The 15679-nt window shown below is 48.1% G+C and overlaps 1 protein-coding gene across 2 annotated transcripts; it reads left to right on the top strand.

The window, feature by feature from the left end:
- Positions 1–947: 947 nt before the first annotated feature.
- Positions 948–15096, top strand: pgfb (placental growth factor b). Of its 2 annotated transcripts, none has more exons than XR_006958548.1 (7): positions 948–1556; positions 11869–11905; positions 13140–13336; positions 13452–13531; positions 13661–13690; positions 13840–13957; positions 14254–15096. XR_006958548.1 is itself a non-coding variant. In XM_047050158.1 (7 exons), exons 1-7 carry the CDS (start codon positions 1494–1496, stop codon positions 14273–14275), a joined length of 492 nt encoding a protein of 163 aa, XP_046906114.1. In that variant the 5' UTR covers positions 948–1493; the 3' UTR covers positions 14276–15096. The 2 variants fall into 2 exon arrangements, 1 of the variants encoding a protein (XP_046906114.1); XM_047050158.1 differs by having other exon boundaries at positions 13840–13902.
- Positions 15097–15679: the final 583 nt, after the last annotated feature.

Raw genomic sequence — 15679 nt, 5'->3', positions numbered from 1 at the left:
TTCTAACTGAAGGAGTGGTTCAACTGTCACGTCCATTTGCACTGACCCATGGTCCATTCCTCCCTGGTGGTAGTAGGGGGTTGCTGTGTCTCCTCAAAGTGTGGGAGATGTTTACAAACACCATGATCCTAAGTGTGGTCTACACCACAGAGGGCCGTCATTCAGCCCTGCAAGAGGAATTTGAGCAAGGCTCCGAGGAACCCCTTGCATTCCTGTGGTACTGCAAACACGGCAGTCCTATACAGAAGATTAACTCTGTGTGTCAACAATCATGGAATCTCCCTCTCTCCATCTTGTTCTCTCCTCAGACCTAACTAAATACAAAAGTCCCTGTCCTCCTTAAAAAGACAAAAAAGAAAATCTCCATGTCTCCTGGACACTCATTCATGGCAAAGGGGTATTATGTGTTCCCCCTGTTAGGAGAAGCATAATGTTGACCTTGCTCAACTAGCTCCCACAGTACATCCTGAGTGCTGAACAGGACACGTTTCTCAGCTAGTGACTGTCAGTCTGTCACTGACGAGGACAAAAAAAAATGTCCTGACCATTTTTGTGCCCAGAAGGGTGAACTGAAATTGGTTCAAATTACAGCATTCTAAGTCCTGCTGCTCTAGGTTGTCCATCGTGTTTTGGGGGTTATCGTTGATAGGTGGATTTATCAACGTCATACACAGAAGGCTACCTCTCTGCCTTGGTAGTAAACACACTGCAAACATCGGCAAGATGCATAATTCACGATGAGTGTGGATCTTCAGATAAATGTTCATGAATAAGTCGGGTTGCAGAAATAAATAAAAACACACCGCCAAGTCTGAAGATCGTCTCCATGGAGGTAGAGTAAACAGTGTTGAGAGGACAACGATGGAGAGAATCTGAGGGAGGGAAGTTGGAGGGGAGGAGATTAAATGGGCAACATGTTGAGGGGTAGTGAGAGGCAATTAGTGGCTAGTATGTCACTTTACCGAGGAGAGGCACAGAGGAGGACTGGGAGTCGAGTCCAACTTACGAATTGTGACAGCTGCTCACGGTGCACTTTTCGGGAATATTTGACGTGCTACCTTTTCAGAAATATGTATTTTATCAATAGGTTTAGACGCTGTTTTACAGTTTCTGGGTGAAATAGTTTGGATTTATTGGAGTTTGGGGTTAAACCGCAGCCTTTCTGTAACCCTTTGATCAAGCGACCGCTGAGGACATTTTTTAATCAGAACCGTTTTTTTTTCTTGATAGGCCTTATGTTTCCCTGAAAGCCGTATTCATTACCAGCTTGCTTCATCAGGTTACACTTGACCAGAGGCATACGTGACGATGCGCTCGCCTCACCCTTACTGAAAGAAGAAGAAAGCGAGTGACAACGTTGCAATTTCTCGGGAAATCTAAAGTTGACTCGAGTTGGAGGATCATTATCATCATATCTCCCCTGAATCTCTGGACTGGTGGATTTCTCTTGCATTGCTAAATATTACACCTGGTCGTCTGACAGGCACCGCAAAATGAAAATTTCGTTTGTCATCCAGATTGCGGTGGTGCTTCAACTTCAGTTTTCACCTGCACAGGTAGAATGTCTTATTTCAGTGGGCTTCTCTAAATTAAAATGTATGTACAGACGAGTTATATTCAATAACCCTCCTATGACGACCAGGCATATGTGCCAGGCATACATTATTTATATTTGATTGTTAGATATATATAGATATTAGCGTAGGCTACATTATTGGCTAAATAGTAATTACCATAATAATGTATATTTTAATCTCCATTATTCTTCTGTCTTTAAATGTCTATTACGAGCATTGATATTTTGAAGGGATATCCATATTTGTATAAAAAAAAAAACGTTTTTATCGCCAAGAAGTGCTTAGCATGTCCTAACATTACCTTTTTGGAATCGGACCCATTCTGAAAACCGTTGAGTCATGAGGTGGAACGTGCCTCTAGATCTGATCACGTACAGACCGGCTTCTCATCCACCCCTCTTCTGCATTCGTTGGAATAATGACTATACCACAGTCGATTTCATAAACCTATCTCTGATCTCTCTCTCCAAAGCCCATTTCCAGATTGTTAGGCGAGGTCACAGACTAATAATTCAGCAAACTGAGGTGCTTGAGGTGCTTGGCAGTGTGACAGACTAACTTGGCAGAAGGCTTAAGAAACTACCATTTTCCTTCTCCCTACACTTTTCACCTTAACTGCAACAAAAATAATTCTAAACTCTTCAATAGTGATGATAAGGACAATGATACCAAGGATGATAACGTTCGACTTGATAACTAAAATAATGATGATGATGATAACAAGAATATGGTGTGTGTGTGTGTGTGTGATTGAACTTTGATCATGTGTAATAGTAGTAACCAACTCAGCAGTCATATCAGTGTCAGCCAGAACAGATCAGGACAAAGCAGCACTGTGCTCGGTGTCTTGGCAGTGCCCGTCTCAGTCTTAGATCCTAAAAAAACCTGAGCAGAGCCGGCAGTCCCTGTGTCCTCAAACTGCAGCGAGTGCTCGTTTACCGGCTTGTGCCATCCGGCAGCAAGACTTGCGAGGGGGTGTGCTACCCGGACGTTGGCAGAGCACCTGCTGTCGAATCAGAGCCAGGGTGCCCATTCAGCCTCTCCTGCTCCCCTAACGTGGGTCAGGGCCGGCCCAACACTGCCGCTGTGTCTGCAGCGAAGAGCTCTCATGTATAATGCAGAGCAGGTCTTCTCCCCGGCCCTTTCACCTCCTTTGTCTCAGACATCATTGACTGACTGGCCGCTGGGCTGAATGCCGCGTCGGGCCAGTCAGATGGCTGTGAATGGAGGGATTCAGGATGAACCGAGAGCTGGACGGAGACTCTGGGGTGAGCCTCGCGTCTCTCCGGGTTTACAGCTCTGTGGTCTCAGAGGAGGAGGCTGCAAAGGTGAACCACCAACTACATTCAGGGTGAGAGAGGAGAGAGAGAGAGAGAGAGAGGAGAGAGAGAGACCGAACGAGAGAAGGAAAGAGAGCGAGAGAGTGAAAATGAGAGAGTTGGGAAGTTAGAAGGCTGCCACATCTATACTAATCCTCATAATCAGATCATGGCCTGCTTAGTCAAAACACCAGTGAGAAAATCCTGCACTCATGACATGTACAGCATCTGGCACAGCTGCTCTGAGCAGTGTGGAGACTGATGTGAAATGTAACCTGTAGGAATCTGGCATTCTACGGAGTCTGCGACCAAGGGTAGAACTCCAGTATGGGACACATATGCCTCTCATACACCCCTGTTCTACATGTGTCCTCCATATTTGTTCAGATCCGTTCCAACAAAGATGGATAGTAAACAAGGTGTTTTTCCTTTCTCAGTAGGTCCAAAATGTCCCTCAGACATGAAGTCACATTTTCCCTGAATTTTCTCACAGAAGCCAGAGGACTCCCTTTATTGTTGTACCTCGGCCCTCACGCTGCTTGATAGCTTCAGCACATGCACGGCATTCCAGAGGAACTCCCTGATTTAGCTTTGAAGATCCCCTTCTAATAAACGTACTAGCACCTGAGGCGAGAGGGTTAAAACTATCAGATGAAGACCGTACAGTCCAAAGACCCCGTAGTTTATATAGACACTGTCATCCTCACTGTCGTCCACTTACATCCTCATCCTGTGTCGTCCATCAGTTGGTCGTTCTTGGAATGGGCCCGGGCTGTAAAGCATCAACCCTCTCTGGCCCACAGTAAACCATTCTTCAGCCTGGCTAACCAGAATGGAAAAGCAAACATTTGCCATGTGGTTTTGGGAAGACCATTTATAAACGTCTCTCTCCAGACAAGTGTCTCCTCACCCTGAAATACGTTGCTCTAATTGATGATGGTTTCTTGTCAGTGTCAAGACAGCAGTTGTTGACACAGCCTGTTTGTGGTTCTTTGTTTATTGTGTCCAGGATTGAGCTCTGGCTTGTTGCGTCAGGAACGGGCTGAACTGCAGAGGCCACGTGCGTCTCAGGTATTGATTAGGACACCTGTTTACACATGGGCTGGTGGCGGTAATTGTTTAATTGTGCATGTATACATGGGTGGGCCTGTGTGTGTTTGTGTGTGTCTGTGTATGTTTATGTCTGTCTGTGTGTATGTGTGTGTGTTTGCGTGTGTGTGTGTCTGTGTATGTTTATGTCTGTCTGTGTGTATGTGTGTGTGTTTGTGTGTGTGTGTGTGTTTACTGTATGTGGGCCAGTGTGTGCGTGCCAGCACACCACACATGATTCCCTGATTTACTAGAAAACGTCCCCTTTCTCCCTGTTATGTTGGCGGAGGGATGGGAAACACCTGGTGGTCTGCCACACTGTCCCGTGATCTCTCTGTCCCCAGACCAGTCACCCCTCAGACCCTCCACATCCAGCCGCCTTGTTCCTCACATTCTGCCAGTCCCTCAGTTCTGTCCTCGCTCATCCGGTGAAGGTTTATTATTAGCCTTTCCTGCCATGGGCACAGAGGTGTTGGTGGCACTGACACGGAGTGTGTGTGTCAGCACTAACATCCTGTCCTCTCACAGTCAGAGCTGTGCCCATCGCCCTGCTTTGAGGCCCATTCACCACGTCTAATACATGTTAGCCAAACATGTACAGCAAACAGGTAGCCTGGTCTACCAGTCTGCACAAGATTCAGGTTTATTTCTGTCTCCAATCCATGCATACAGGTTGTTAAACCAGACAGACCAGTGAGTCAGCAAGTCTAGGAACTGAACGATCTGACTCAGTGAAGGTTCTGTGGTAGAGTTGACCACACCATTGTGCATGTAATTACAGTTCTTACTGTACAGAAGATGGCAAGACTCTACGGCAGGATGGTTCGTACTGGATGTGTCTTCACTTCCTGTGTTGAGCTTCGCAGGAATTGAGTGGTTCCCTTTTCTTCTCCTCCTCAACGTTTTGAAGGTGATTCAGGTTTTTCTCGCCCCTGTGCGGAGAGAGAGAGGACGGCCTGGCCTCCAGTCATGTGACTCCCACGTCATGTGACTTTCCTTGACATTGACGCTGTGAATAAAAGTGACAGTACCCGAGACTGACAACCACACACAGCAGATGCAGAGGACGGGGGGGAGGACAGTGGGGGGGGGGGGGGGACACAAACACTTCTGTTTGACACAGATTTTTAGGGAAGCCGGTAAAGCCAGTCCAACGAACAGAAATCGTCTCCAGCCGACACTGAGAAAGACATCACCGCGGCTACGGTGCTCGGTCTGGTTCCTATGGTGATTCACTCCTCTCAAACCACAGCTCTCTACTCAGAATTCGGAAAGTGGTTCGTGTTTTTAGATATGAGATCTAATTGAAGCTCGACCTTTGACCTGCTGCCCGCCCCTCCCCCTCCTCCTGCTGCCTCTTGCATTGCTGTTCCAGTGACACCCCCACCCCCCCTCCTTTACTCCTCTTTAGTTGTAATTCCCCGGCCCAGGGGAGAGGTGCAATCGCAGTCAGGAAATATGGATTTTTACTTCCTCTTTCCTTCAGGGGGAGGGGGAGGAGGGGTGCTTGGGGCAACCATCCTCTCTCCTGACTTTAATCTCCCATCTGGCTGTAATTTACTGTGGTTTACACAGGGAGTACAGCATTTACTGTAATAGGGACCACAATTACCGCCAGTCAGCCTTATCTGAAGACCTGTGTGTGTGTGTGTGCCTGACTTCACATGTGCTCGTACACCCGCATTATGATGTATATGGCTGAAATAAGCTTGGTCTAAAATGTTGTTTCCGATCTGATAGACATCTACCTTTTTTCTATCATTTCACTTGCAGGTTATTCTCAATGACGATATTTAATTAAAAACTGTTTCAGCTTCCTGTGCTGTGTTTTCCCAGACAGTAATCCTAATGCATCACAAGCCATTAGCAGAGCATACAGTAGGGTGTAAGGTTACTCTTTAAGTGGATGCTTATGTTCCTATAACAGACAGTTAGACAGCTGCTTTCCTCTTTCCGCAGTTTTCCACCAGCCCCAAAGCCTCTGCTTTCTGGATCAACAATATTCTGAACATATCGTACTTAAATATTGAGACGTTGTGTGTCCAGTGTTGTGTCTGTTGGACGTGTGTGTGTTTGTGTGTGTTGAGGCGCTGTGCTCGCAAGCTGTGACCTGACCACCCCAGTGCTCCAGCTGGACACTGTCAAACCCACTGTGTGCTGTCCCCACTGGAGGGTTGTTCCCCTCTGATGTACACAAACCAGCTCCGCCCTCTCTGGGTGTCGCCCCGGTGACTTGTAACCATGGGAAAAGAAGCCTGCTCATCAATAAGGATCTGGTTGGAATCTGATTGACCTCGAATGAAATATCATCTTGTTCATGAAAGGGTTATGGCAGTGGACTGCCTGGTTCTCCGGGTGATTCTCTGACATAGTTCCCTATTTTCATCTGTTCCCCGGCGGAGGGAGTGGAGGGGTGTGGAGGGTGAGGAGGGATGTGGAAGGTGAGGAGGGTGAGGAGGGTGAGTGGAGGGTGAGGAGGGGTGAGGAGGGTTGTGGAGGGTGAGGAGGGGTGTGGAGGGTGAGGAGGGTGTGGAGGGGTGTGGAGGGTGAGGAGGGTGTGGAGGGTGAGGAGGGTGAGGAGGGATGTGGAGGGTGAGGAGGGTGAGGAGGGTTTGTGGAGGGTGTGGAGGGAGTGGAGGGTGAGGAGGGTGAGGAGGGTGAGTGGAGGGTGAGGAGGGTTGTGGAGGGTGAGGAGGGGTGTGGAGGGTGAGGAGGGTGAGGAGGGTGTGGAGGGTGAGGAGGGTGTGGAGGGTGAGGAGGGTGAGGAGGGATGTGGAGGGTGAGGAGGGTGAGGAGGGTTTGTGGAGGGTGTGGAGGGAGTGGAGGGTGAGGAGGGTGAGGAGGGTGTGGAGGGTGAGGAGGGTGAGTGGAGGGTGAGGAGGGGTGAGGAGGGTTGTGGAGGGTGAGGAGGGGTGTGGAGGGTGAGGAGGGGTGTGGAGGGTGAGGAGGGTGTGGAGGGTGAGGAGGGTGTGGAGGGGTGTGGAGGGTGAGGAAGGTGCGGGGGGGTGTGGAGGGGTGTGGAGGGTGAGTAGGGTGCGGGGGGTGAGGAGGGTGTGCTCCACTGGATTGTGTCCTGGGCTTGGGGTTTGATGTAGGCCAGTTTCTTCCCAGCCCCTGAACTAACCCTGTTACTCACTGACCTGCAACTCATCCAGGGCCTGTCAACTCACAGAGTCACGTGACTCGTGTCAGGGCCCAGTTTGATTGGTGCCTGGATCATTACACATCTGTTGTGCTTTGTTTTTCTCTATGACTTCCTTCACTCTGAGAGGAAAAATCACAGAGAGAGAGAGCTGGAAATCAAAATATCACGCCTTCCATCTTGTGTGATCTTTATCTTCAATTGTCTCTGTGCTGGATGTTGGAGAGAGATCTCTGTGCTGGAAGTTGGAGAGAGATATCTGTGCTGGATGTTGGACAGAGATCTCTGTGCTGGATGTTGGACAGAGATCTCTGTGTTGGATGTTGGACAGAGATCTCTGTGCTGGATGTTGGACAGAGATCTCTCTGCTGGATGTTGGACAGAGATCTCTGTGTTGGATGTTGGACAGAGATCTCTGGGCTGGTTTTTAGCGCTGAGTCTGTTGGATATCAAACTGACGTTTCCTCTTGAATTGTTCTCCCTTATCTATTGTGCGCTGAAATTGTTTGAAATTGGATGTGAAGTGTGTTTTATACAATATAGCATGCTTCCTTTCTTGTTCCAAAATCATTCCATGGTTCAACTTAAGATGAGACACACTGAATAAATACAGTATCCTGGTCTTTTTAAACAACGCTCCGATGCTGATATGCCTTTGATGTGCTTTAACCTTTGAAGTTGTTTGATTCGATCACCAGGGGTCTATAATACGTTTCTCCAGACTATTTTTACAGAATTCCGGAGTCATGCCTGTGTGTCAGCGTTAACGTCTGGGAGACAGTCACTAAGGTGGGTGAGGAGAGAACTTCAGCCTCCCTGGTTCTCCACTCACGTCACATCCAAGAAATCCTCAAACTACACATTTCTTTGGTCTCCATTTAGTTTTTGTTTTGGCTATTTGACCTTCCTGCCCTGCCTCCCCCAGCTGGAGAGGAGCGGAGGTTGAAGATGATGCTCGTCATCTGTGCGTAGGGAGTGGGGAGTTTGCTGTGTAACTCTGGGGCCCCCAGGGGACAGGGGGCCGGGGGGCCAGCACGTAGCGACGCCCCCTGATGTGGCCTCTAGGAGGAAAGAGGGAACTGTGCTTCCACCACTGGGTTTCTGCATTTCCAATCTGACTGAGCGTGCCCTACATGTTGAGCATAGTCAGTCAGGTACTGGCTGCAGCTGTGTCATATAGAGTAGCCGGGGATGGATGGCTTTATTTCCAGGCATTCATCGTGTACAGATGTTTTCATCATGTACAGATGTTTTTATCGTGTACAGATGTTTTCAGCGTGTACAGATGTTTTCTTATTTACTCTTCTCTGGGTCTCCCCATCCCTTCTTCACTGTGGATGGCTACTGTCAGTACCCCTCAGCGGAACGGCCTTGAGACACGGATGAGAGCACCCTACAAACCTCAATGAAAAATGCAGGCTAGTCATGGAAGCTAGTTGTAGAGGCCAGCCCTGAAAGCGAGGTGTGGAGGCTAGGTTCGGAGGCTGGGTTTAGAGGCTAGTTGTGGAGGCCAGTGATGAAAACCTGGGGGAGCAGCAACCCTGTTCCACTTTCAGCACGTTAATCAGTCTGAGAGCTCCTCCCCACGACCCATCTCTCCTCCACCACCTCCCCCAGACCCATCTCTCCTCCACCACCTCCCCCAGACCCATCTCTCCTCCACCACCTCCCCCAGCTGCCCTGCCACCACTCCTCACAACCTGGCTCACCTGCCACCTCCCAAGCAGCCTTATCCAACCATGACTCCCTTTAGGAACTGTACTCAGATGTCCCCAGCCTCCAGATGGGATGTGATGAAGATAAAACACGATTAATGTTGAGGTGCAGTTTTCTGTCCTGACCCGACCTTTCCAGAGTGGGGCCGTGGCCAAGCATCCAACGTTATTGAAAGAGATGCTTATTTCCTTGTATAGTTTTATTGACTCAGTTTGGGATCTCTCTTTCCCATATTTTCCTAAATGAGGACACGTGTTCAAATATGCATCACAAATGTTTAAAGAAGACGGAGGGCCCTACGTGAGTAATCACACGCAGCCTCGCAAATCTGCCAACTCCAGAAGACAGCTTGCTCCCCCACTCATGGCCAAGGGAGGGTCCAAGAGAGCCTGCCTCGTCGCGTCGAGACTTATCCGCCATAAATACACACCAAATCCTCTCCGGCCCACCACACACCAAAAGGCATCTTAGACCGACGCCAAAAATCCCTTGTGATCTCCTGTGAGAGAAGCCTCCCTCTTACCTCATGAAAACTCAAGGAAAAGATCATGTGCAAATTAACACTGGAACAGGGATTCCTTCTATGGTCTGGGCGGTGTGGAGAGTAGATATAAAGAGGCAAATTTATGGTTCACATGGTGGGAAAAGACTGTGGCCTGAGTTTCCCCCCTCCAGTCCATGTGTCAGGTTAGCTGGAGAGAACACTGTCCCGGGGTTGCCCTTGCCGGGGCGTTTCTAGGAGTGGGGCAGTGCCCTTTCTAGGGGTGGGGCAGTGCCCTTTCTAGGGGTGGGGCAGTGCCCTTTCTAGGAGTGGGGCAGTGCCCTTTCTAGGGGTGGGGCAGTGCCCTTTCTAGGAGTGGGGCAGTGCCCTTTCTAGGGGTGGGGCAGTGCCCTTGTGACAACAAACTTGGACCCCCCTGTGGCCCCACTAAATGAAAAGTCTGAATAATTATAAACCTTGTTAATGCCTGGTGAGGTAGCAGTGCTGTAGAAGCTGCAGTTACAGCCACCACTGAACAACGTGTTCAAATAGAGGCAAACACACAGGTGTGTGATATGGGCCCTGGCAGGCAGGGATGCCCAGGAAAGGCAGGGATTCCTGGAAACAGTGTGGGAATGGTCCAGGCTGAGTTGACGGTGGACTTGAGGGTTTGGGGTCTGTGAAAGAAATGAAGTTCTGTTCTTTGTCCGAGGGCTGAGCAGAGACCACCACTTGCTTCAAGTCCACTTACAGGCCGGATCAGGCTGCCATTAACACCCACCCACACTGCTCTCTCTCACACACACACACAGGGCCGGGGCGAGTACCTTCTCCGCCCTAGGCAAGATGTTTCAATAGCACCCACCCACCCCAGGGAGCGCAAATCGGAGAGACGCCCCCCCACCCTGCCTCGGCACCCTCTGCTGGTGGTGTGGGATGGTTAATTAATGGACGCATTTCGGTATTTGGCGGCCCCCTCTTCAAGGCTCCCTAAGGCGGCTGCCTAGTTCGCCCTGTAGCAAACGCCGGCCCTGCTTACCTCAGAGGCACTTGTGTGTATGTGCGTGTGCAAGCTTCTGCTGTCTAAAGAACGGATATATCATCGTTACTAAAGCACAACATTTTTCTTCATTTACTTTGTTTGGACAGATTTGGCAGACCGTAGCACTGCCCATGACAGCAGCTGTCCTCATCCTCAAACTAAACATGGACCATGACAGGAAGGAAGGCATTTCAGGCATGATTTGTGTCAGAAGCAGCCCTCCATTACACCAGCCATGCCGTTGCCTTTCTGTCATATAATACTATAATTATTGGGCAGGTCCTCACTGTTCAACCCTACAGTCAGCTCGTTGGGCCTGGGAGCTAATAGTCAGTTTCACAGGGACCTCGCTAACCGGGGACTTCGCTAACAGGGAATGATACGTAGAGACTTAGCTAATGGCGAGTTTAAACTACACAACTTTAAGCCCGTTTTTCGCTCGCAGACAGTTTGGTGGAGATCGCCGAGAAAAGCCCGAAATCGTAGGCAAATTAGAGCTCGATATAAACTATCAAATACACGATTGCCGATAAACGATAGCCAGATATCTAGAATTATAATTACCTTGACCTTGATCTCACTCACGCGTGAGCTTGCAAAATTAATTTTGAGTAGAGGCGGGATCGTCGTACCCTGGCTCTGCCCTCCTACGTACTTCCGCTCAATTTGGTTTTGAAACGTACGAAGGTCTGGTTAGGACCAGGCTAGGATCGTCGTGGATTCGCCAACAATGAAAAGTCTTGTAAAAGTTTTGTTCACCCCGGTCGCCGGTTTGTCGTGTGAATTGAAAACCCAACGACTTCCATCATGGCAAGACAGACGGTTGTGTAATATAAACGGTACTACGATCCGACGTCTTTGAAAGTCGTGTAGTGTGTAGGAGGCATAACAGGGGCCTACCTAACAGTGGAGCTAGCGTAAAAGGGAATGAGGTACACAGATTATCACAGTTGCTGGTGATCCACCACTAAGAGCCATTCAACGCCGGGGTGGATGTCAGACTGCTAGCAGGGAGTTGAGAGGGAGGATAGTCAGACGGAGATTTGTCTTCCCGAGTGCACATGACGAGTCGCCCAAAGTTTCGTGTTGTTCTAGCGGAATGAGAACACACTCTGTTTATCATGGGGAGATGGGAAAAATCTAGACAGTAGAGGAAACCACCAATGGGAAAATAAATAGAAGGCTGAATCTTACACCACAGGAAGCAGGTTCTGAAGTTAAACAGTTTGGCATATTGAGAAATGTGATATATAAAAGACTGTGGTTCTGGTTCTTGTCAAAAGGACTTCTCTACAGAAAAAGAAAACGGTTCCAACAACCCTCTCCTTGCAATTCACGTACTTTACCACAAGAGAGCAGTGTTATGCCACGAACATTTGATTTGTCAGTATTTGAACGTTAAATGATCCGAAATGGTTACAGTGCGATTGTTTTTTGTTTTTTTACATAATTAAAAGTGTTAAGTTATTTTCTAAACCCAAATCCTCTGATTTATTTTTCAGTGCTCTCACTTAACCACCACAAACAGCACAAGTGAAGGTAAGAATCATCCTTTGTGATTTTTCAACTGACTTTCCCCACATGTATGTCTCTGTGTGAAAACATGACTGTTTTTCTTCTGTCATGTTATTGGCTTTATCAACGGGGTGCCTTTCCTTCTTCCTGGGCTGTTCCTGGGCTGTTGACCCCAGTGAGAGACCAGAAACAGCCCCTAGCCCACTCACTACGTCAGCTGATTTATAAGGGTGTTTTCCACACTTGTTGAAAGTTGTCGATGAATACTGCTTGCTTGTTTATTCTATGTAATGGTGAAGGTTGCTTGGGGTGAGTTGGGACAAACAGGGAGTTCCCAGGGTCAGGTTGGGGTATCCCTCAGCAGGGGTGATGGATGAGGTACAGGGGATGCACCATGGGTCCCTTTCTCTGGGGGTGTCTTCTCCCCCAGTAGGGGGTCGGGGTTGAGGCAACAGGATCCAGCTAGACAGGGTGCTGAGAGAGGAGCGTGGGGAGGCTGAAGAGCATGCTGATTGGCCGGTAGACCAGGATGACGCCACCCGTTCCCCCCCCCCCACCCTCATGCCTGCTCTGCAAACAGCTGTTGGGGTGGGGGTGAGGTGACCTCGGGTCAGTCTGGTCCCATTGGTGCCTTCATCAAGCCTCAGCCCCAGCCTCAGCCCCAGCCTGTCTCAATTCCAGCCCCAGCCTGAACCCTAGCCCCAATCCCAGACCAGATCTCAGCCCCAATTCCAGCCTCAGCCCCAGCCTCAACCCTAGCCACATCCCTGGCCCTAATCACACCCCTATTTCAAGCCCCAGCCATGTTCCTGGTCATGGTCATAACAGCATGTTTTCTGTTCCCACTGTGTTTGTTCGAGGACAGTCTGTCCTGTTTCCCCCCACTCCAGATGTTATCAGGTCACGTTCACACAATTCTCCTTCAGTTACACAAGTAAAGATCCCTGTAAGAAGACAAGCGAGCAGGCTAATGAGGCAAACAGTCATTGTGCAATTGTGCCTCCCTCCCACCTGAAGGGTTCCGTGACAGAATGCTAACTCCCTTCACGTGGCTAGCTTGTCAGCTAAGAGTGCATCTCCCAAGATGCCCACTCTAATGCTGTAAAATACGCACTGCGATCTGGGGACGAACAGGAGAGCAGCTGGAACAGGGCGGGGAACAGTGATGCACCTGCAGCCCAGTGAGCCACGACCACCACTACTGCAACCCTCCAACCTGTTTATTGACAGCTTTCTCCACCTGTCTCCTCTCCCCCAGTGATAATGTTCCAGGAAGTGTGGGGGCGGAGCTTCTGTCGGACCATTGAGAAGCTGGTGGAGGTGGTTCTGGAGTACCCTGGGGAGGTGGAGCATATCTTCAGCCCTTCCTGCGTCCCCCTCGTTCGCTGCGCTGGTTGCTGTGGTGATGAGAACCTAGAGTGTCATCCTACACAGTCATCCAATGTCACCATGCAGGTAAAGATGTGTTGCTGCTGTGACAGCTAGCTGGCAGGTCATCTGCGTCAGATATACATGGCACAGAATGAGGGTCAGCTCTGCTGGTATTAATAACTCTGGCCTGTATCCTCAGCTGTTGAAAATCAAGCCTGCCGAGCAGGGCCAAGAATATGTCGAGATGACATTTGTGGAGCACCTGACATGTGAATGTAGGTAAGAGACAAAAACAGCTGCACGTTTTGTTTTTCACAACCATCTCTATGTCGTCTTCTTCAATTAAAATGAATGTTTTTTTTGGTGGTCTCCAAGATTTGATCTCACATATGAATGTTTAATCCTCAGAATCAGGAAAGCAATGGGAAAAAGTGAAAGGTGAGCTATCAGCTAATTACTTTTCATTTAACTGAAAACATTTAAAACATTAAATACGACTGGCCACAGATTATTTAAAATGACTAGAGTGTAACTGATGTCTGTATTTAGAGAGAGAGATCTTTAATGGAAGTGAAATCTTTCTGCAGGAAAAGACAACGAATAAGAGGGAGGAAGAGGAAGGAGAGACAGAGAGTGAAGGACTGTGACAGGTGACCAGCATCTTCATGTGTTACAGTCAACTGAGCAGGATTATTAGCACCCCTGGTAAAAATGTGGACATATTGTCATAATTATTCACCTGGTCGCAATTTAGCTTAAAGTCCCACTGAAAAAAATGGGCTAATCCAACCTTTTAACTGAAGTAAATGTAGTCTGTGAAAAATGATTTCTGTCATCAAGAAAAAATTATTCTCAACAAACCCACACTACTGAGTGTAATATTTTTTTTACTAATCTTTGACCAGAGCGGCCAACCATTCCAGAGTTGACTGTTCTTACGTTGCGAAATGAAACTTAAACCTTTAACTTTTGTTTCTCTCTTTTCTTTGTTTCTCCTAAAGCTGCCAGCCCCCTCGTAGGTAACTGAAGCAGCAGCAGCCCTGCCCTGTCGCACCCGGCCCCCTATTTATGATCTGCCCAGTGCTATCAGCTTCAAGAGCCTTCTGAGTACATCCCCTGTTGGCCCTCACTGCACCCAGAGACTCTCGCTGCTGGGCGTCACGGTGACAGCTCCCGTGGTTACCGGGGGCATCTCCTGACTAAAGCAGCTGCTAGGTTAAACCCACCGTGACACATTTGACGCAAGTTAAATTACTCTTCTAGAGACCTGTGTAATGGAGGACCATAAGGACCAGACATCATGCGATCCTTCTCAAGTACAAGTTCAAGTTGTTATGTATTTTTGGCTATTTCTCTCTATTACCGTATTACATGATTATTATTATCATTGGCTAATGTTGTTTTTCATCACTGTGGTTGATTAAGCGGGTTTCTCCCTTTTGTAATGAATATTTATTTATGCTTTTTTTTGCTTTCATCAAATCAAAGTACATATTTCTATCTTGTTTTTGACTAAACTCGGAACAGGTTTCCGTTGCTTTATTACAACTTAAGGACCAAAAGAACTTCCTTGACCTCCATTTCAACAGTATCTCATCTTACTCAAGATCAGGGGGCGGTTCCGGGGAGGGGGGCAGGGGGGGGGGGGGGGGCAGTGCCCCTGTGACAACAACCTTGTACCCCCCTTGTGTCCCCCTAAATGTAGAGTCTGAATAATGATAAACATGTTCTTGCCTGTTAATGCCTGCAATGCAGTGAAGAAAACTATACCACAACTGCAATGTTTAATGTAACTGGCCCCTCTAACAGTACAACTGACCCCACCTTGCCCCCCCCCCCCCCCCCCCCCCCCCCAAGCAAAGGACAGAACTGAGGTCAGTATGAAACTATATCTCTCTCTTGTGGTTTAATTTGGCATTGGGACCATCCATGAAGTTTTGACCAGAGAAAACTGTGGTGGAAGGTATATTGTATTTGTGGTGAAACAATAATGTCAATTAAATGTTTGTGTGATAATGTTTTTAAATATCTGAAAGAAAATAAACTAATTTACAATCAATGCAAACCATGGTGTTGAGAAATGATCTGATATCTACAATATTTCATATATATAGACATTTGTGTTTTGTTAAATTTTAGAACAGCTAAACCAAAGAATAAAATAATACTGCTACCCATAGCTTTCTAATGCACCTTTTCTTTCTATTACATTGCATCTCAATGTCTTTCTCGAAGAAACACTACATTTCAGCTGGATAACAATCCACATCATCCACTACTAATTAGTTGAAAATGGCTCACTCTGTCCTGCATACTTTGATGGTTGTAGAGGTTTCTACCATCCCTACTTCTTACTCATAAGGATGTTTTTTATGATGGATTTGTGATTTATGACCCATTACCTTATGGGCCAACCAATGCAGAGAT

The sequence above is a fragment of the Hypomesus transpacificus genome, chromosome 3, assembly GCF_021917145.1.
Source record: "Hypomesus transpacificus isolate Combined female chromosome 3, fHypTra1, whole genome shotgun sequence".
Taxonomy (NCBI): domain Eukaryota; kingdom Metazoa; phylum Chordata; class Actinopteri; order Osmeriformes; family Osmeridae; genus Hypomesus; species Hypomesus transpacificus.
The sequence above is the reverse complement of the archived record's forward strand: the minus strand, read 5'-3'. Positions and strand labels throughout refer to the sequence as shown.